Genomic DNA, 23,385 nt, shown 5'->3' on the forward strand with positions numbered 1-23,385 from the left:
GGACACCTCTTCCGCCATCCCGGAAGGGTGATCCCACGGCGAATCCGCCGCTGGGACCACCCTTATCGGAAAGCCAACCGTCCACTGTTTAAAAAAATACCAGGGTTATGGCAGCTATCTGCTGCCATAACACCGGTATTTAGGTTTAAACGGAGGACGTATATAAACCTTTTTGGACTTAGACATGGTGGCTGTATGAAGGGCGACAGGTACTCGGGTACTTTGTTGGCCAGTTGACAGGCAGGTGACTGGTACTCTGCTACTGATGAGCAGGTGGCAGGTACTCGGGTACTCCGATAGGCAGGTGACAGGTACTCGGGTACTCTGATGGGCAGGTGATAGGTACTGATGAGTAGTACTGATACTGATAGGTGATACTGTACTGATGGGTACTGATGATCAGTACTGATACGTGATAGGTACTGATGAGTACTGATGAGTAGTGATGGGTACTGATGAGCAGGCGGCAAGTACTCGGGTACTTCAGGCGTCAGGTACTCTGATGAGCAGGTGGAAGGTACTCGGGTACTCTGATGGGTAGGTGACAGGTACTCAGGTACTCTGATGACGGGTACTCCGTTGACAGGTACTCAAAGTACCCGCGTACCCGTCGTCGGAGTACCCGCGTACCCGTCGTCGGAGTACCCGCGTACCCGTCGTCGGAGTACCCGCGTACCCGTCGTCGGAGTACCCGCGTACCCGTCGTCGGAGTACCCGCGTACCCGTCGTCGGAGTACCCGCGTACCCGTCGGAGTACCCGCGTACCCGTCGTCGGAGTACCCGCGTACCCGTCGTCGGAGTACCCGCGTACCCGTCGTCAGAGTACCCGCGTACCCGTCGTCAGAGTACCCGCGTACCTGTCACCAGCCCATCAGAGTACCTGATGGGCTTGTGACAGGTACTCGGGTACTTTGATGGGCTAGTGACAGGTGCTCTTTATTGGGGGGGGGGCAATCAGTGTGTTTGGGGTGCACTGTAATCGGTAACTAGCTGTTACCACAATCTCTTCCTCACACAGGATCAGTGTGTGAGGAGGAGAACACGGTGACAGCTAGTTACCGTGTTCTCTGTTGACATTTGTGACCGGCTGTGATTGGACACAGCCGGTCACGTGGTAAAGAGCCAATTTCATTGGCTCTTTACCTAGATCGGGGATCGACTCTGTCCGAGGGACGAGCCTCGTCCCCAATCGCTGCTCTGCGCGCCCCCGGGGGCGCGCATTGCAGAGAGAACGAGTGGCTCGTGCTGGAGCCGCTCATGTGATCGGCTGTGATTGACACAGCCGATCACGTGGTAAACAGCCAATTTCTATTGGCTGTTTACCTTGATCAGGGATGGGCTATGTCCGAGGGACGAGCCTCACCCCCGATCGCTGCGCGCCCCCGGGGGCGCGCAGTAGCAGCTAGAGCGGGCGAATCCATATGACGCCCGTCCCGGATCCGTACAACCACCATGCCGACGTCATATTACTATGACTCGGTATGGAAGTGGTTAATTACTTTCTGGTTTCCATGCTTTGGCAAATGATGTCATACATCCCAGGAGTCCTGAGGAGGGGAGGGAGGGTTCTCAGCTCAGCCAATGCCTGAGACGAATTCCAGGAAGTAAATGATACATGTATTATCTGCCCTTACTCAAGATGGCCACGGCCAGAAATGCCAAGGGGGCATTTTTCAAAATTATTTCTCAGCAAAATAAAGCATGGAGACATGGCTGAATGGGGGAGTTTGTTTTAAATACTAAAAATGAATGAATGCAGGTTTGTATCTTTTTTTTTTTTTTTTTCCTTGCACGTGATTGGGTATTTGCAAAGTGAATCTTTACCTCATTCACTAAATTCTAGAGCAACTGCACTTGCAAAGTGCGCAGTCTACTTGCCTTTAGTACATCAACTCCAGAGGGCCCTGTACCTGTACACATGTCAAATGTCCCCGATCTGTGTCCACCCCCCCCCCCCATGCACCAGTGTTAATTTTGGCAGCAAATTTCAATTTAGTTTTAGTCTTAGTCTTAGGACTAAAATGGCATTTTAGTTTTAGTCCCATTTTAGTCTTCTGCAAGTGTTTTTAGTTTTAGTCGTATTTAGTCGACTAAAACTCCAGTACATTTTAGTCGACTAAAACTCATTTTAGTCATCTATAATTGAATGGGTGTAGTTCAATTGTAATTTGTAATGCATTATTTAAGCATTTCTCAATTTCCAAACTCATTATATACTACTGCTGGTCCTGGAGTGAAAAATCTTATATGTTATTATTTATGGTATTAAGCTTTGAGCATGCACCAGTGTTAATTTTGGCAGCACATTTCGATTTAGTTTTAGTTAGTCTTTTGACTAAAATGCCATTTTAGTTCTAGTCGTATTTTAGTCATCTGAATTGTTTTAGTCATATTTTAGTCGACTAAAATTGTGTTAATTTAGTCAACTAAAACATTTTAGTAGACGAAATTAACACTGCCATGCACAAGAGGTACAGAGAAACTGGAACTATATCAGATCCACCTCCCTGCTCACCAGCTGTGATTGGCTGTTCACACACCAGTGAACTATAGAAACTCTCTGCTATTTATCATGAGTATTATCAATGCTCATGTTAGGGCTTTTTTTGACCGACTTAAGGACCAGGCCTATTTCTGACACTTGTTTACAAGTTAAAATCAGTATTTTTTGCTTGAAAATTACTTAGAACCCCAAACATATACATATATATATATATATATATATATATATATATATATATATATATATATATATATATATATATATATATATATATATATATATATATATATATATATATATATATATATATATATATATATATATATATATATAAATAAATATTTTTTTGCCAAATGCAATTTTTGGGGGGAAAAATACATTTCACTGCATTAAAAAAAAATATATATATTTTTCTATGATGTGAACGATAATATGCTGAGTAAATAGATACCCAACATGTCATGCTTCAAAATTGCGCGCGATTGTGGAATGGCGACAAACATTGGTTCTTAAAAATCTCCATAGGCGAAGCTTTAAAAATGTCTACAGGTTACCAATTTAGAGGTACAGAGGGAATCTAGGGCTAGAATTATTGCTTTCACTCTAACGATCTCGGCGATAACTCACGGGTGGTTTGAACACTATTTACATATATTGGCGTGACTTGCGTATGTGTTCGATTCTGCGTGTAAGCTCAGAGGGACGGTGCACTTTACATTTTTTTTTTTCTTATTTATTATTTTAACTTTTTATATAATTTTATTTTTACACTTTAAAAAAAAAAAAATTGATTACTTTTATTCCTATTACAAGGAATGTAAACATCCCTTGTAATAAATAAGCAGGACAGGTCCTCTTTAATGTGAGATCTGGGGTCAAAAAGACCTCACATCTACACTAAAAATAAAAAAAAAAGTATTTTTTTTTTTTCATCATGGAAAAAAAATTGGGCCCTTTAAGGCCGTTGGGAGGAAGTGACGTATGAAGTTGCTCCGGTCCTCCAAGGCCATAGAGTTGAGTGGGGACCAGCTTGCCCTCATTCCACTTCCTGCCTAGAGGGGGAGAGGACCAGATCATTTTCCCCGCTACCGACGGCTTTGGTAAGTGAGGAAAAAAGACCGGGAGGGGGCACTTTCCCCCCACCCATAAAAGTGGGCGCATCCACTGCTAGGACAACTTTTATGCAAAAGCAGCCCAGAAGCCATTTAAAAAAAAAATACTGGGGTCATGGCAGCCCCTCACTCAGAAGTTATGAGGAGTGCAACGCTAGCAAGCCAGAGGGGGAAAAATTAGAGCAGTAAGCGCAAGGTAAAAATGTAATTATTGAGGCTATCCATTATATATATATATATATATATATATATATATATATATATATATATATATATATATATATATATATATATATATATAAATAAATAAAAAAAAAAAAAAAAAGGCATTTTAATAAATGTGGGTTTAATACTACTTTACACTTTAGTAACACTTTAAACCCTAGACCCCGCGTTCACTATATCGGGTCTCCCACAGTACACCGAACATGGAAATGCTATTATTTTAGTAAATATAAACGACTAAATACCTTTTCCCTATCAGTAGTATCTAGAAGCCTTGTGACTTCAATCAGTGTCTGAGTAAAGCTTGTAGGAGAAGTTTTCATTCTGCCCTGATTGTCCTATGAGGCTGCAGGACCCCTGACCCTCTGTCTAGACTGGACAGTGCTGATTGGCCCTGTGCTGATCACATGCACTCTCCCAAGAAAAAAAACAAACTCTCTAGCTATACACACCAAACTGAGCATGTGCAGCTTGTCCCTAAGGCTCTGTTCTATCAGGAGATGGTTTGGGTACTATTGAAGAAAGGGAGGATCAGAGAAGACTGGATCAAACAGCCTTTTTACACAATGCAGAGGATTAACCCCTTAGGATTATAACCTCAGTGAGTATAACCAGCATGCCTTACTGCATTAACAGACTGATTTTACTGTTGTGGGTTTAAGTGGCTATGTCAGATAGGTTTGTAAGTTTTAAGTTGTTTAACTACTTACTTGCTGGGCACTTGTACCCTCTTCCTGGCCAGGCCAATTTTCAGCTTTCAGCGCTGTCCCCCCTTGAATGACCATTGTGAGGTCATGCAGCACTTGTACCCAAAAGGCATTTTTATAATTTTTATTTTTTTCTTTTTAAACCAAGCTTTTGGTGGTATTTAATCACCACTATATATATATAATTTTTTATTTTTTTTTGCTAAACAAATGAAAGACCAAAAAATGTATTTAGAAAAATAAACTTTTTTTTAGTTTCTGTTATAAAATGGGGCAAATAAGTAAATCCTCTCCTTCACTGAGAGGCACTGATGGGGCAGCACTGATAATCAGTGCCCTGATTACCCGTGTACATGTCCCCTGTCTGGATTGCCGATTACTGGATCTCCTCACGCTGTGACAGCGTGTGAGGAAAGAAGAGCTACTACCCAGCGGCTGTAATTGGACACAGCTGATCACGTGGTAAAGGGCCGCTGTGATTGGCTCTTTACCACGATTTGTGATCAGCTGATAAAGTCCAAAGGACACAACGATCACAGAAAGCGCCAGATGCGCACCCCAACCACGCAAGTTTTTATTTGGGGTAATACATTTGGGGTGCACACCCTAATGCAATAAGCTGCGCACACCTATGCAGGAAACCATTGTTTCCTATGTGTCCCATTCACACATCAACACAGCATTGTGCTACAGCGTGCTTCAATAAAATGTAGATATGCTGGCTTTTAGCTGCCCCACATTGCAGTGTATCAAGTGTACATTCTGTATAGTTCACATAAAGTTTGTTTAAAAAAAAAAAAAAAGGGGGGGGGGGTGCAGTGCACTGAATCTTGCACCACACTCTGCCTCCTAGCCAGACGGCAACGCAAAGCTGCTGGAATGGCGAATCGCTCCGCCTGCTCTGCGGTTTCATGTAGGGGCAGTGTGATTTTTTTGTTTTTTTGTTTTTTTTTTAACCCAAAGCTTCTCCTAATCATTTGACTGTAAAGGAACAGTTCAAAGGTTCACTTTTGTGCTGTTTCTCTTTCCAGCCCCAATTTTCAAAAGTGTAACGTGAAAGTGCCTGGATAAATGAAATCAGTCATGTGCAGGGGATTCTGGGATTGGATGCTTTAAGTGACTGCAGGTTTGTTTCCACTCGCTTGACATTTTAGTAAATCTGGCCCTTTGGTTTATTTTGCAGTGGCTCCTCAAAGGTGGAAGAAGCTTGTGACCTCTACGCCCGGGCTGCTAACATGTTTAAAATGGTGAAGAACTGGAGCGGTAAGTATCATATTGTAGGAGATTGGGCCTTGCGTTTTGGATAGACTGAAAAGTTTCTCGTGCGGTCTGTGCCCCCGATAGGCTAGGTTCACATCTCAGCGGGTGCAGGGCTGCATGTTATTCACGTGTTCCCACACCTGCAGCAAAGATGCACTGCTGTTCAGCATACTGTAATAATTCTTAAAGGCACCTCAATGCAGTGGAAACTGCACCGCACTCTCCTATTTGCGGAAATGCATAGCACTATGCAGTTTCTGTGCGGCTGTAGTTTTAGAAAAGGTTCGAGGACATTTTGCCTGCATTTCCCGCAAGTACAACAGCCAATTCAAATGAATAGGGAAGCTGCATAAATGTGAATCTAGTCTTAGTGCCGGTTCACACTTCCACATGTGCGGCGATCGCATGTAATATCGGAGCGCACTGCTCCTTCATTACATGCGATCGGATGTGCAGTGCGAATTCAGCCATATACTTTGTATGGCTAAATTCGCATTGCACCCGCACAAAAGTCGCACATGAGGCATTTTTTCAGCCGCATCAGGATCGGATCGCACAGTGGTTCACACTTGTGCAATCTGATCCTGTGCGAACTGTCAGATCGCACTGCTATATGCGATCAAACTGGGGTTGTCGTTAACATTTCCTTGACACCCCTAGCGTATCGCATATGGCAGTGTGAACTGCCAGATGTGCTTTTGCGATGCGGGAACAGGCTGCAAATTCGCAGCCTTCCCGCATCGCACAAGTGTGACCCGGCACTTAAAGTGGTTGTAAACTCTTAAATATACCCAGGGAAGTTACAGGCCTCAGGTGGTATATAGAGATTAAACAAATCCTTCTGCATACTTTGTACATCTTTATCTGCAGTCTTCTCATCTCTACATCTGTTTGAAGTGCAGAATTTTTACAGCTTGTCTGAGCTTTCTGAAAGCAGGGGGCGGGGAACTGAAGTCACACTCTGAAGAGCTTTGTGAGAGCTGATTAGAGGGGAAGGACACACCCTTTTTCTCTTACGTCCTCTGACAGACGCAGCTCTCAATGTTTCTTAACTAATGGGTAATGCGCCATCTACAGGAGTTGACTAGGCAGTGAAAAGCTTTCACTCGACACGCCTATAGGGGCTGTCCCTCACGTCATTACCCCAGACACACTGTGATCTAAGGTCAGTTTCATAGCAAGCAGTTAAAGAAGACACAACCAACCTCAATATAGAGAGGCGGGAGCTGCGTCTGTCAGAGAAAAGGATTTTACGATCATTTCTTACAAAAATCCAATTTTCTCATGCATCCTCTGACAGATGCAGCTCTCAATGCTTCTTCACTTATGGGATGTCCCAAAGCAGGGTAGGCATGAGGGGTGGGAAGAACACAATCAACAACTAGTTACTGTTTTCCAAGGCTAAAAACGTAGCCAACAGGGCAACAAAAAGCTCAACCAACACCAACAGGAGCTTTCCCCAAAAACAAAACTTCACCCCCAAAGAGAAACCATGGTCTCTTTGTCAAACAGCAGCCTGCAAAACCTTGCGGCCAAAAGAAGCACCCGAGGATGCCATCAAATCGATCTTGTAGAATTTTGTGAAAGTGTACAGACGACCAGGTCTGAGCCACAGAAGCCTGATGGCAAAAAGCCCAAGTGGCACACAGCGCTCTAGTAGAATGCGCCCTCACAGGGAAAGGAGGCACCTGACCACGATCCAGCATGTCTGCATTTTATTGAAGCACGCTGTAGCACTAAGCTGTGTTGACGTGTGCATGGAACATATAGGAAACAATGGTTTCCTGCATAGGTGTGCGCAACCTATTGCATTAGGGTGTGCACCCCAAATGTATTAAAAAACTTGCATGGTTGGGGTGCGCATCTGGCGCGCTCTGTTATCACTGTGTCCATTGGACTGATCAGCTGATCACAGATCATGGTAATGCGCCATCTACAGGAGTAGACTAGGCAGTGAAAACTTTTCACCAGACACACCTATAGGGGCTGTCCCTCATGACATAACCCCAGATACACTGTGCTCTAAAATCAGTTTTGTAGCAAGCAGTGAAAAGTCACAACCAACCTCAAAATAGAGGGGCGGGAGCTGCGTTTGTCAGTGAGCTTTGTGAGAGCTGATTAGAGGGGAAGGACACACCCTTTTTTTCACACAGGAACTGAACTAAGGCTGTCAATCAGATTGTGTGCTGGAGCTCACTCCCCGTCACCTTTTTATTTCTTGGTGTCAGGAGAACCTGTCATAAGTGACTTGTGCAGAGGAAGGAGGCAGTTGGAATATGCAGTTCAGTTTTGGACACCAGTTCATAAAAAGGATATTGGAGAACTGGAGAAAGTGCAGAGAAGGGCAACCAAACTGATAAGAGGCATGGAGGAGCTAAGCTATGAGGAAAGATTAGAGGAACTGAATTTATTCTCTCTTGAGAAGCGGAGATTGAGGGTGGGATATGATCAACATGTATAAATACATAAGGGGTCCATATAGTGAACTTGGTGTTGAGTTATTCACTTTAAGGTAATCACAGAGGACAAGGGGGCACTCTTTACGTGTGGCGGAAAAGAGATTTATTCTCCAATTACGGATAGGTTTCTTCATGGTAAGAGCTGTGAAAATGTGGAGTAGTGTCTAGGGATGGGCTCAGGCGTGTTCAGATCCTAGCCTACCTGAGCAATCCTGCCAGGAAGCTGTCGCACACATTGCCTATGATTGGCAGTGTGCAGTATGTGCAGCTGTGGTCCAGGAAATGCCTCCTTGCCTATGATTGGCAGTGTGCAGTGATGGCTTCCTGGCATCATTGCTCAGGTGGGCGAGGATCTGAACATGCATGAGCCCATCCCTAATAGACTCCCTCCAGAGGTGGTTCTGGCCAGCTCAGTAGATTGCTTTTAATAAAGCCTGAATTATTTCCTAGATGCACATACTATAACTAGGTACTTACTAAGTACACACTATAGAGGAATATGCTTTCTCATTTCATGTCGGCATTTACAACCACTTTAAGGAGATTTACTCTTTATTTGCCCTGTTTACTGTTATCAAGAAGAGTGAAAGAGAAAATCACACATTTGAGTTGTCACCAGAACAGGAATAGAGGGGAATAGTTTCAGTGGGGACACTAGTTCTGGTTACCATTGTGAGAAACATGGATTCCCTTACTTTAGCTATGAGAAAAGTGAGGAAAATCTCCCCTGACATGGGTTATAACCATCCCTTGCAGTATCCAAAAATGAGAATTTTTTGCTTTAGTCTTACTTTGAGTGCTGGGTCACACTTGTGCGATGCGGGAAGGCTGCGAATTTGCAGCCTGTTCCCGCATCGCAAACGCACATCTGGCAGTTCACACTGCCATATGCTATACGCAGGGGGTGTCAATGAAATGTTAACCACACCCCCAGTTTGATCGCATATCGCAGTGCAATGTGATCCGACTGACCACTGTACGATCCGATCCTGATGCGGCTGAAAAAATGCCTCATGTGCGAGTTTTGTGCGGGTACAGTGCGAATTTAGCGATACAAAGTGTATGGCTGAATTCGCACTGCACATCTGATCGCATGTAATGAAGGAGCAGTGCGCTCCGATATTACATGCGATCGCCGCACACGCTATAGTGTGAACCAGCACTAAAGGAGGAATGGGGTGGGGGGTGATGTCCAGACCTCACTCAAAATACACATCTGATTCCAGACTGTATTGTTTTGGTGCTGATTTACAAATGTCTGTTCTGCGCACAATTCCTTCATTATTTTTTTGTTCTTTACATCACTGTATTTTTGCACCCTCTTTGTCATGTGAAGTGACTTAAAAGGGTTTTTTCTTGTAATTTAAAAATCCTTTTCATCCTCTTCCAGCCGCTGGTAATGCTTTCTGCCAAGCTGCTCAGCTTCATTTACAAGTCCAGAGCAAGCATGATGCAGCAACAAACTTTGTGGATGCTGGCAATGCCTTCAAAAAGTCTGATCCTCAAGGTAAGAGCGCTGTCTGCCCACAGTGAAGGGATTATTAGGCACCTACCCAAAAAAAAAATTGGAGTTGTTTCTAATGCTGTGAACTTAGGAGCCATAATGATCATCTCCACTTTACTGAGTTCTGAGCTCACTGATTGCACTTGAAGTGAAGAAAAGGTGTGGATAATTGTATTCATCCTTGTGCTATCTTTACATAAGCAGCTGTAGAGCGATTTAACTGCTTTTCTCTCGTGGTACATGTAGAAAGGGTGGATTGGTGGACACTTATTTACCCATTGCTGTTTTTAAGTTACACTGGATAAAGCATTATTGGCTGTCTGGGGCTGCATGAGTACTGCTGGCTCTGGGAGAGCTAAAGTTCATTGAGGGAATCATGAATGCCAACATGTACTGTGATATACTGAAGCAGAGCATGATCCCCCCTCCCTTCAGAGACTGAGCCACAAGGCTGTATTCCAACACAACTACCCCAAACACACCTCCAAGACGACCACTGCCTTACTAAAGAAGTAAAGAAGCTGAGAGTAAAGGTGATGGACTGACCAAGCATGTCTCCAGACCTTAACCCTATTGAGCATCTGTGGGGCATCCTCAAACAGAAGGTGGAGGAGCGCAAGGTCTCTAAAATCTCCACCAGCTCCATGATGTTGCCACGGAGGAGTGGAAGAGGACTCCAGTGGCAACCTGTGAAGCTCTGGTGAACTCCATGCCCAAGAGGGTTAAGGCAGTGCTGGAAAATAATGGTGGCCAGACAAAATATTGACACCTTGGGCCCAATTTGGACATTTTCACTTAGGGGTGTACTCACTTTTGTTGCCAGCAGTTTAGAAATGAATGGCTGTGTGTTGAGTTACTTTGAGGGAACAGCAAATGTACACTGCTATACAAGCTGTACACTCACTACTTTACATTGTAGCAAAGTATAATTTCTTCAGTGTTGTCACATGAAAAGATATAATAAAATATTTACAAAAAATGTAAGGGGGGGTACTTACACTTGCTGTGATGTTTAACAGGGGCTTTAGATGTTCATAATGGCTCAGATTAACTCCCATAGTCCAAACTGCATACTGGTAGGTTGGTTAGTTAGGCACATAATGCTCATACTGTGTGTGGAAGCATGTAAGTAAGAATTTATGGGTACATTAGCTTCTGGACTTTTTTGGACCACAGACTGATGTTGGTATTTTCATGTTCTCTGTAAAGCTCATGTGAAAAAAATGCACTGAATAAATGTGTATAGTAATAAGTAGATGTTGATAGCCTTGAGGAAACCGCTAAGTTTTTTTCATGATATATCTGATAACCGGCTGTCATGCTTTATATCTTTGTTTTGCAGAAGCCATCAACTGCCTGCTTCGAGCAATTGAGATCTACACTGATATGGTTGAGTATTTTTCTTTTTCTGTAATGCTCATAATATACTGGTGCACCCTTATGAGTCTTAGAATGCTTTGCCTATGCATGTAAAATGAGAGGTTCACTTAAATTCTGACCTCATTAATTGATCGTGCATGCCTTTTCCCTCGCTCCCTAGCTGCTCTGTTCAGCTGCCAAGATTGAAGAGAGTAATGCCCCATACACACGTGCAGATTATCTGAAGACTTTTGTCTGCAGACTTACCAAAACCATATAATATGAGGTCAAACCTAAACACTTTCAATTTGCATGCAATCCGTCAGGCCCTTGCACTACATAGAAAAGGTAAGTCTGCAGACAAAAGTCTGCAGATAATCTGCACGTGTGTATGGGGCATTAGTGTTGTGTAAGCTCCAAACCATCTCTGATTTAAAAAAAAACACCACCCCTGACAATAATTTTCATACAGCTCCATTCTAATGTTTCTATAAACAGCTGGACCTCTACACTCACTGGCCACTTTATTAGGTACACCTGTTCGATTGCTTGGTAACACAATTTGCTAATCAGCCAATCAAATGGCGGCAGCAACTAAATGCATTTTGGTATCTAGACTTGGTCAAGACTACTTTCTGAAGGTTAAACCGAGCATCAGAATGAGGAAGAAAGGGGATTAAGGTGACTTTGAACGGGACATGTTTGTTGGTGCCAGACGGGCTGGTCTGAGTATTTAAAAAACTACTGATTTACCGGCATTTCCTTGCACCACTATGTCTCAGGGTTTACAGAGAATGGTCCGAAAAAGAGAGAATATCCAGTGAGCTGCAGTTGTGTGGAAGAAAATGCCTTGTTGAGGTAAGAGGAGAATAGGCGGATTGGTTTGAGATGATAGAATGGCAGCAGTAACTCAAATAACCACTCGTTACAACCAAGGTATTCAGAATACCATCTCTGAATGCACAACACATCGAACTTTGAAGCAGATGAACTACAGCAGCAGAATACTACACTGGGTGCCACTCCTGTCAGCTAAGAACAAAAAACTGAGGCTACAATTGGCACAGGCTGACCAAAATTTGACAATCGAAGATTGGAAAATTGTTTCCTGGTCTGATGAGTCTCGATTTCAGCTGCGACATTCAGATGGTAGAGTCAGAATTTGGCATAAACAACATGAAAGCATGGATCCATCCTGCCTTATATTAAGGGTTCAGGCTGGCGGTTGTGTAGTGGTGTGAGGGATGTTTTCTTGCCACACTTTGGGCCACTTAGTACCAATTGAGCATTGTTCACAACTTCAGCTCCGGAATGTTTTACCCCCTTTCTGATCAGAGCATTTTTTGCAAAAAATTATTTTTCACTATTATAAAAAAATAAATAAAAATCCAATAAACTCAATTTTTGTCACGCATTTAGAGCAAAATGTATTCAGCTACATGTCTTGGGTAAAAAAAAAAAAAAAAATTAAAGAGTATATATTTATTGGTTTATGCAAAAGTTATAGCGTCTACAGACTATGGTACATTTACTTGAATTTACACAGCTTTTAGTTTAGGTTCTAAAATGGTAGTACAACCCCCCCCCCCCCAAATTACCCCTTTTTGGAAAGTAGACACCCCAAGGAGGTGTCACACATGCCATGAGTATATGTGGAATTACACCTCAAAATACATTTTGCTTCTTCTCCTGAGTTTGAGGATACCACGTGTGAGACTTTTTGGCAGTCTAGTCGTTTACAGGACCCCAAAAACCAATCACCGCCTTCAGACTTTCTGGGCGTAATTGTTGATTTCACTCCTCACTACCTATCACAGTTTAGGAGGCCATGAAATGCCAATGTAGCACAAACCCCCCCCCCCCCCCCCCCCCCGATGACCCCTTTACAGAAAGTAGACGCTCCAAGCTATTTGCCGAGAGGCATGTTGAGAATTTTACACATCTCTCTTTTTGTCACAGTTTTGGAAATTGAAAAAAGGAAAGAAAAATAAAAAAATGTCCTTTTTTTCTTTCTTCATTTTCCAAAGAGACGTCTAGCGGCTAATTATCCACTAGGATTGCTTTTACATGAAATCCAAAAGCCGGCTGACGAAAAATAATACCAAGATAGCTAAACCCGCAGGCATCATTCTGGTATAACCACTCAAAGACCAGCAACATATCAGTATGTTGCTGGTCCTTGTTGGGCATATATTGTAATGTTGTTTTCTCTATCGCTCATTGACAGACGTAGTCTTCTTGATTCTCAAGAGCTGGGTTATGTTGTCTCCGCAGGAGTAGGACTAGGCAGAAAGACAAAACGTTCTGGCTCCACCTTAGGGGCAGTCCCTGAGGGTATATCCTCCCTCTCTCTGCTACAGGGAATCAGTTTTTTTCTGTCTAGTCAGGAGTAAGGACCTAAGTTCCTTGCTGGGATCTTTTGGTCCTGGCAAGACTTTTTTTCTTTAAGAAAAAGACATTTTTTAGGTAGTTTTCTCCAGTGTTTTTTTCCTGTGAGATCTTCAAGCAAAAATGCCGGACTGGGCGACACTTGTGGTCACCCCAGCCGGCCTACGAGCGCGCGCAGACCATGGCATTGCGCTTGGTCGGCCGCGACATATTCAAGTAAGTATGCGGGGCCGGGCGACGGGCTGGATGTTGAGATCCAGTGGTCACCCCGGTTTCTGCCTACGAGCGCGTGCAGACCAGAGCTCCGCGCTGGGTCGGCCGCGACGGAGTCCCAGTGAAAGGACTGACTTTGCGAGTTAAAAGTCTCGCTTGGACGCCCGGTACCAGAGAGTCGAGGCGTCCACAAACCCCCACCCCGGTGGAGAGGGTATTGTGAAGAGAGGGTGCCTGTCGGTTCGGTATGGTGAGTAAACGTTCCCTTTTTTCCTCGTTGTGAGGCAGTATGAATTATGGGCCCCTCCATATATGGTCAGTATATATCTGATACTTACAAGTCCCCCTTGTAATACAGCATGTGTTTGTGGGAAGTGGACTTGGTTCAAGAGCTAACACTCTACCCAGCAGACTGTAACATTACAGCAGACATAGGAGGTATAATCCTACCTTATGTGCAGTGTATCTCTGTAGATCCATATGTCACCTCTTAGCAGAGTGCAGGTGGATGTGCTGGGAAGACGATATCGGCGGTCCGCCGCCATTTTGCCATAGACCGTATGCATGTATGTCCTCAGGTCACACCGGCCGCCATGTTTTTGGAGTCTTATGTCTCTTCTATGGGGGCGGCCATGTTTTGTGAGCCCAGCTACCTCGTGGAGGGCTGGGAACGCCGGAAGGCGTACACAGGGGGCGGAGCCACGCCTTCTACCCGGGAAAAATCAAACAGCTCCTTCCAGTCTGTGTAAGACAGACGCTGACTGCAGTTGGTTGGAAACTGCACTGCATCGGTTGGTGAGCCTTGGGGGTCCCTCTCTCTCTCTCTGGGATCGAGAAGCGCTAGGGGGAGACACACAAAAAAAAAAAAAAGAAAAAGTTTTTTTGTTTTTGCTGGCAAAGGTGTCCTGTATTAACATGGACCCTGCCACTCATGTATCTCCTCCGGATCCCCTCGAGGGGTCTGCGGGATCCTCCAGCACCCCATTGACAATTGAATCATTGTCAGCTATTATGGAAACGTTTGTGTCCCGGGTGGAAGTGGCTTGTCAGGGACAGGGCGCAAGAAAGCGACCCCCCGCCTAACCCCTTATTATCTGAAACCTCGGATTCAGACTCTGAGCCTATTTCTGCAGTTGCAAGTACTTCATCTGGGATTGGTGTCTCGGGTCCTGTCTCTTCAGACAGTGAGGAAGATGTTTCGGCATCCGCCATAGCCCGAGAGGAAGCGTTGGTAAACGCACTCATTGTATCTGTTCAAGAGACCTTAAGGTTACAGGGTATTCCATCAGAAATAGCTGAAACTGAGATCCCTTTTGGGACTAAAAAACGCATCAAAGTGGCGAAGGTTTTTCCATTGCCCAAATGTTTTGGCAATCCAATCGAAGAAGAATGGCTTCTGCCAAAACGCACGTTTACTATTTCTAAACGCATTGACAGGCGTTATCCGTTTGAGGAAACCCTTATTAAGAAATGGACAGAACCACCTGTGGTGGATTCACCAATTGCTAGATTGAATAAAGCCACGGTTATTCCTTTAGAAGACGCTCCGTCTTTTAAAGATCCAGTGGATCGCAAGATAGAAGCTATGTCTCGCACCATGTTTTCCTTGATTGGATCAGCTTTCAGACCTATAATAGCTATTGGTCTGGTTTCGCAGGCTGTAACTGAATGGACCAAGTGGTTACGCCGGGACTTAGAAGAAGTCCCTCAGGCGGTATCAGATTTGTTGGAACAAATGATACAGGGGTTACAGTTTGTGTGTGATGCGGCGTTAGACGCCACTCCATTAATGGCGCGAGCATCAGTCTCAGCAGTGGTTCTCAGGCGTACACTGTGGCTAAAAGGTTGGTTAGCCGACCAAGGTTCCAAAAAAGCATTGGCTAATATCCCCTTTTCAGGAGAGCGTCTATTTGGAGCCAACTTAGATGAGATCATTAAGGATCTCACCGGTGGAAAGAGCACCTTTTTACCGCAAAATTTTAAAGGTAGAGGAACTCGTCAAAGACGAGGGCCTTCTTTTTCTGCTCACAAGAGGTTTTTTCGTCCAGCGGGTGAAAAAACTAAGTCCTCCAAAGCTCCTGCAGGAGGCGTCAGGGGTCGTTGGTCGGGCAAGCAAAAGCCCGCCCCCTCCAGACCTGAAGATAAACCATCCAAAGCCTGAAGGTGCGCCCCCACCCATAACTGGGGTGGGGGGACGTCTTCGCCGGTTCCCGGATCCATGGCTTTCCAGAATCCCGGACAAATGGGTTTGCGAAGTCATAAGGTCAGGGTACAAGATCGAGTTTCGATCTCTCCCACCGGCGCGATTCTTCCCTTCCAATATCCGACTATCCTCAGATAGTTTAGAAGATCTGCGGAGAGCAGTCACAGATCTACTACAACAAGGAGTGGTAGTCCACGTTCCTTGGACAGAACGGTTTCAAGGGTTTTATTCAAACCTATTTACAATACCCAGGAAAGAGGGCAAAGTGCGTCCAATTCTGGACTTAAGAGCACTCAATTCTTTCGTCAACATAAGAAGATTCAGAATGGAGTCCATTCGCACGGTAGCAGCCTTCCTGCATCCAGGGGATGTCCTAGCGTCCATAGACATCAAGGACGCCTATCTTCACATTCCCATTTTCGCAGGACATCAGCGTTTTCTACGCTTTTCCGTAGAGGAGAACCACTATCAGTTTGTGGCGTTACCTTTCGGTCTCGCCACGGCTCCGCGGGTCTTCACAAAGGTGTTGGCCCCAATGTTGGCACTTCTGCGCCAAAGAGGTATATCGATTCTAGGTTACCTAGACGATCTTCTGCTTCATGCAGAGTCTCCTCAGACCTTGCTACAAAATATAGAAATTACTATGATTTCTTTACAGGAATTCGGGTGGCTGGTGAACCAGCAAAAGTCATTTCTGGTTCCCACCCAGAGGCTCGAATATCTGGGTCTAATTCTAGACACAGTCAGGACAAGAGTTTTCCTTCCGGTAGGGAAACTCCGAAAGATTCAATCAGCAGTCCAGTTGTTACTGTCCAACAGCTGGTCTTCCCTTCGGACTTGCATGAGGGTTCTGGGGTTGATGGTGGCTTCCTTCGAAGCAGTCCCATTTGCCCAGTCCCATACCCGAATTCTTCAGCAAGAGATTCTTCTCAGATGGAATCGGAATCTGGAATCCCTGGACAATCAGATACGATTGAGCAAACAGACCAGAGAGTCTCTGGTTTGGTGGCTTCGGTCTCCAATGCTCAGCCAGGGAAAGTCATTTCTGCCAATATATTGGACGATAGTGACCACGGATGCCAGTCTATCCGGATGGGGAGGAATTCTTGGTCAGTTATCTGTCCAGGGACTTTGGTCCCCGGAAGAATCCAGGTTACCGATAAATGTATTGGAACTGAGAGCGATCAGACTTTGTCTGATTCACTGGACCGAGCAGCTCCAGGGCAGCCCGGTTCGGATCCAGTCGGACAATGCCACGGCCGTGGCTTATGTCAATCACCAGGGGGGCACCAAGAGTGTCCGAGCGGCCAAAGAAGTGGCTTGCATTCTTCGCTGGGCGGAACGATTTGTTCCAGCAATCTCTGCGGTGTTCATTCCGGGGGTGGAGAATTGGCAGGCAGATTATCTCAGCCGTCAGACCCTGGATCAGGGGGAATGGTCCCTCCATTCAGACGTTTTCCACCAGTTGTGCCTACGGTGGGGCACCCCGGATGTGGATCTGTTGGCATCACGATTCAACAGGAAAGTTCAGAGATTCGTGGCTCGCTCCCGCGATCCTCTAGCAGAAACCGCAGACGCACTGATCGCCCCGTGGGGGCAATACCAGCTAATATATGCCTTCCCTCCTCTCGCGTTACTGCCAAGACTTCTTCGCAGGATAGAGGAGGAAGGAATCCCAGTAATCCTGGTAGCTCCGGACTGGCCTCGTCGAGCTTGGTACGCCGACATGGTCAGACTGGTGGCGGACGTCCCATGGAGACTTCCTCTCAGGGAGGACCTACTGTCTCAGGGACCGATCTTCCATCCTGCTTTACGATCGCTGGCTTTAACGGCCTGGCTATTGAGACCCAGGTGCTGAAGGACAAAGGTTTTTCAGCTTCAGTTATTCCTACTCTAGTTGAAGCAAGGAAAGCGACTTCCAGAAAGATTTATCATCGCACATGGAAGTCCTACATTGCATGGTGTGAACCTTTGGGGTTCCGTCCTCGGTCTTATTCGATTAGTCGAATATTGGCTTTTCTGCAACAAGGGGTTGAGCAGAAACTGGCCTTGAGTACTATCAAGGGTCAGGTCTCAGCATTAGCCATCTTCTTTCAGAAGCCTTTGGCTACTCATTCCTTGGTGCGGAACTTCATCCAGGGGGTGCGACATCTGGCTCCGCCAGTGCACGCGCCGTTACCCCCCTGGGATCTTAATTTAGTGTTGTCGGTTCTTCAGAAACCTCCCTTTGAAGATATTAGGGAGATTCCTCTACCCACGTTGTCCCAGAAGGTGGCCTTCTTGGTGGCTATTACTTCTGCACGCAGGGTGTCCGAACTGGCCGCATTATCTTGTCGTTCACCATATCTGGTGGTTCATAGAGATAAGGTGGTTCTTCGTCCGAATCCATCCTTCCTACCAAAAGTGGTTTCAGAATTTCATCTGAATGAAGAAATTGTATTACCTTCCCTGTGTCCTAAGCCCAGTCATCCTCGGGAGTTTGCTTTACACTCCTTGGATGTGGTCCGGGCGATCAGGGTATACTTGAAAACGACAGACTCGTTTCGCAAGACGGATTCACTTTTTGTGATCCCAGATGGACCCAAAAAGGGGTTGCCTGCATCTGCCGCGACCATTTCCAGATGGATCAGACAGACGGTAGTGCAGGCTTATTCTATTAAGGGTCGGGAGCCCCCGTTCCCTGTTAAGGCGCACTCCACTCGGGCACTTAGTGCGTCATGGGCCTTTCGCCATCAGGCGTCAGTGGTCCAGGTGTGCAAGGCGGCTACCTGGTCGTCGGTGCATACCTTTTCTAAACATTATAAAGTTGATGTAATGGCATCGTCTGATGCCTCATTTGGCCGCAAGGTTTTGCAGGCCGCAATTTGAGGAGACCAGTGGTCTACCTCGAGGGTTTTTTTTCCGTTAGAAAATTTTTTCTTTAGTCTCATTCTTTGTTTATAATGAGCCTTTAAAACTTCTAGTTTGGCACCGGTTGGGCCTTCTAGATTGGATTTGATTTTGTCAATCCCACCCCTCATTTGTGGCACTGCTTCTGGATGTCCCAGCTCTTGAGAATCAAGAAGACTACGTCTGTCAATGAGCGATAGAGAAAAATGGATTTTTGTAAGAACTTACCGTAAAATCCTTTTCTCTTAAGCTCATTGACAGACGTAGTACCCGCCCCTCTATCATTGAGTTGGGTTGGGTTAAATTCTCTGTACTGCTTTAAACAGAACTGATTCCCTGTAGCAGAGAGAGGGAGGATATACCCTCAGGGACTGCCCCTAAGGTGGAGCCAGAACGTTTTGTCTTTCTGCCTAGTCCTACTCCTGCGGAGACAACATAACCCAGCTCTTGAGAATCAAGAAGACTACGTCTGTCAATGAGCTTAAGAGAAAAGGATTTTACGGTAAGTTCTTACAAAAATCCATTTTTTTTTATTTTTTTTATGGAGATTGTGGGCTGAATGAAAAAAGAGAACCTAACCGATTCCTCCATTCACATTGACCTATGTGGATGAAGAAATCTCTGCCAAGAAAAGTGAAGAAAAATATATGCCAAAGCATGGGGTAGATCTGCCCTCTGTGTCCACCCCATCCCCTACGCTTCGGAATATATGCTTTTTTAACTGCGGTGGTGAAATCGCCTCCTACAGCACTGGAATCGCGGATTTACGTATCATGAGAGCAAGCCCTGTTGCTGTCAGAATAAGCAAATCAGTGCTGCAGCTGCTCCACGCTGCTATAATTTCCCTTGTAAACCAGAAAACTACATGTATAGCCCGCTGCCCTGTCACAGAGCTTATACATCTTGACCCCCTGGCACGCTTGCCTGAGAGAAACTGTTTGAAAGAAAGGCAGGCAGAAAACAAAATCAGGGGCTTTGAGGGGCTGAATTTTGTGGAGCCAGTGATATCCAGGGTCACCCCGGGGACGACAGTGTTCATTGTCACTGACGTGCAACTGCAATATTTGCTTTTTCGAGCCCTGGCCATAGCCGCAGGGAACACGGGCATATGATGAATTGGGTCAGTGGACCAATATAACCGCAACTCACACTTTTTAGTAATGCCCATGTTAAGGGATAGGTCCAGAAAAGTTTTAAATTTGGGAACCGTTATAGGTTTACAGTCAAACCGTCTGGCAAGGGTCAAATTTGGGTTTGCAGTGATAAATTGTTTGGCATATAAATTGCTTTGGTCCACAATAGATCTGTACAGATCTTTCGTGAAAAACAGCTAAAAAAAACAAAAGGAGTAAAATTGTCTGTTTCCATCTAAATTCCGGGTTGGCCAGTTAATAGGGGGGGGAGGTATGAGCGCTAAAGAATCTGCCAATCAGGATTTGCAAGCGCATCAGGAAGGGCACTATGGGCTCAAAAGGCCTGCGTTCGAATTCTTGGTGACTGCGGGCCACTACTTGTGCTAGCCACCTCACCAGCTTGAATTGCACTTATGGGACTCGCCATGTCACCAAGTGATACTGCAGTGCTGGTTTGCCTATTACCAGGGTGTACTAGGCAGCTGCTTGCCAGTTCACCAGAATATTGAGCGGCACTAGTACCGACACTCTGCTGCATACGAGAATAATGCAGTTATTATTATTATTTCATAGTTGCATAGTAGGTGAGGTTGAATAAAGACAATAGTCCATCCAGTTCAACCTGTGTAGGTGTGTGTGGCTGTAATCATCTCACATAGCCCTTAATGTCCTGATCGTTGAGATGTAAGTCTAATGCCCCATACACACGTGCAGATTATCTGAAGACTTTTGTCTGCAGACTTACCTTTTCTATGTAGTGCAAGGGCCTGCCGGATTGCATACAAATTGAAAGTGTTTAGGTTTGACCTCATATTATATGGTTTTGGTAAGTCTGCAGACAAAAGTCTGCAGATAATCTGCACGTGTGTATGGGGCATAAGAGTCTTTTGAAAGCCACCATACTTCCCGCAGAAACCACCTCTTGTGGTAGAGAATTCCACAATCTTGTAGCCCTAACAGTAAAGAACCCCCCTCGTTGCCTGAGGTTAAAACGCTTCTCCTCTAATCGCATTGTATGTCCTCGAGCCCTCATGCAATCCCTTCGAATGAACAGCTTTTTTTCTAAGCTGAGATCCCCATTAAGATATTTATAAATTGCTATCATGTCCCCCCTCAGACGTCTCTTCTCCAGGGAGAATAAATCGAGCGATTGCAGCCGCTCTTCATAGTTAAGGTCCTCCAATCCCCTAATCAGTTTAGTTGCCCTTCTCTGGACTCTCTCCAGCTCCAACACATCCCTCCTGAGGACTGGTGACCAGAACTGGACAGAATACTCCAGATGCGGTCGGACCAGAGTTTTATAAAGTGGAAGGATTATAGTCTTATCTCTGGAATACATCCCTTTTTTATGCATGCTAATAATCTGCTGGCTTTGGCAGCTGCCTCTTGACATTGCATGCTGTTGCCTAATCTATCATCAACCAAGACTCCCCGATCCTTCTCCATTTTTGATTCCCCCAAGGGTTCCCCTCCTAACGTGTATTGTGTTTTTATGTTTTTAGTCCCCAAGTGCAAAACCTTACACTTCTCCACGTTAAACCTCATTTGTCATGTCGTTGCCCACTCTGTTATTTTGTCCAGGTCATTCTGTAGGATATCTGCTTCATGCTGTGCAGTTATTGCCCTGCCTAATTTTGTGTCATCTGCAAAAACTGATAACGAACTACTGATCCTGTCCTCAATGCTGTTTATGAATAAATTGAACAAGGTTGGTCCCAGGACTGAGACCAGTCTGAGTATGCGCTGTTTATTACCACCCTTTGGACACGGCCTTTTAGCCAGTTCCGTATCCAAGAGCAAACCCTGCTGTCGATACCTGCAGACCTTATTTTATAAATTTCAGGTACTTATATAGCGCTGTCAATTTACGCAGCGCTTTACATATACATTACACATTCACATCAGTCCCTGCCCTCAAGGAGCGTACAATCTAAAGTCCCTAACTCACATTCATACATAGTAGGGCCAATTTTATACAGGGTCCAATTAACCTACCAGCATGTCTTTGGAGTGTGGGAGTTAACTGGAGTACCCGGAGGAAACCCACGCAGGCACATGGAGAACGTGCAAACTCCAGGCAAGTAGTGTCGTGGTTGGGATTCGAACCAGCGACCCTCTTGCTGCTAGGTGAAAGTGCTAACCACTACACCACTGTGCCGCCCAGTTGTTGCACCTCAGCAACAGAAGAACGGGAACCTGTACGCTTGACCTTAGCAGGGACGTCTACTCCGTTGACAAAGCTATCTGTCAGGGTTCTGCTGCTCTCTACAGGTTCGTATACTGATATCAGAAAATAACAGAAGTAGGGGTTTCAAAAAAAGGAGGGGGGTATACCCGAAAAGAAGAAAATAAAATCTTTCCTCTTTTAGGGTCCTCCAAAAAAGTTTTTTGAGTATCTATATATTATACGATTGTTCCCAAATTGCTCCACCAATGTGTGGGGATCAGCCTAACCTAAAACCACAACAGCAAAAAAATATTTCTCTCCATGAGGTGAAGAGAAAAAAAAAGAAAGGTTATTGGTAAGATCCTAATAAGCAGAGAGATCAAGGAGATAATCTCAAAAAATCGTGTTTATAAAGTGCTAAACATAACAATGTATGACTGTGTTGGCATAAACAAAATTACAATAAAAAAACAAGCAAAAATAAATGACAAAGAAACGAGACGACATCCTTGTCTCTGGTCTGCTACTTACCCCATACCTCACACCATCAACGAGTTAATCCTACAAGAAACGCCCTGTGCTCTATGAAAATTATTCCAGGTCTGCACCGCTGAAAAGACCGGAATAAAAGGGATCAGCTGTCAGCATATCATTGTCCAGATGACGCTACGCTACACAGAAAGCGAAATGCGTTGACACCACCAGTATGGCAGCATGCCGGCCACTTAGGAACCTCTAACGGATGGCAGACTATCTTGATAAAAATCCAATCTATATGCCTTAACTATGCAGGAAGAATATGATTGACAACAAGTGGCTAACTCAACGAAGGATTAAAGGGCTCTGGTAACAGGCACACCCTTGTAGGAGCATAACAGCATATGCAGTGAAAGAGTGATGTGGTTTCCAAACTACCATAAGAAGTAATGTGAGTATCCAAAGAGTTCAAAGAAGGAAAACCTGAACCGGAGAAGAGGCAATGAGTATTTATAGCGATTACGGGGAACAGGTATTCTGCTTTACTCTGACTTTCCCTACGCAGTTACACGCCATTTATACACTCATACCAGCAATAATCCAATCTTCTCCTGAACACTCACATCGGCAATAAAATACTAACATGTTCCTAAATATATGGAATCATCATCTCTAATTAAACATGTGTTGGACTGATTGCACCTCCTGCACGTCCCATTGTGGGAGTTTACACCGACAACAAGGACGTTCCATATCTATTAAGACGTGTATACCTACCCCACCGTG

General features: G+C 44.9%; 1 protein-coding gene across 1 annotated transcript in view; it reads left to right on the forward strand.

Moving 5' to 3' along the window:
• Positions 1-23,385, forward strand: part of NAPA (NSF attachment protein alpha) — a 59,509-nt gene that overhangs the window by 24,291 nt on the left and 11,833 nt on the right. The window contains exons 2-4 of the mRNA XM_082263482.1: positions 5,731-5,810; positions 9,657-9,773; positions 11,113-11,159. Coding sequence (XP_082119608.1) covers positions 5,731-5,810; positions 9,657-9,773; positions 11,113-11,159 — 244 coding nt within the window. The remainder of the gene's footprint in view (positions 1-5,730; positions 5,811-9,656; positions 9,774-11,112; positions 11,160-23,385) is intronic.

The sequence above is a fragment of the Pelophylax lessonae genome (genome assembly GCF_965119305.1).
Source record: "Pelophylax lessonae genome assembly, chromosome: 7".
NCBI lineage: Eukaryota > Metazoa > Chordata > Amphibia > Anura > Ranidae > Pelophylax > Pelophylax lessonae.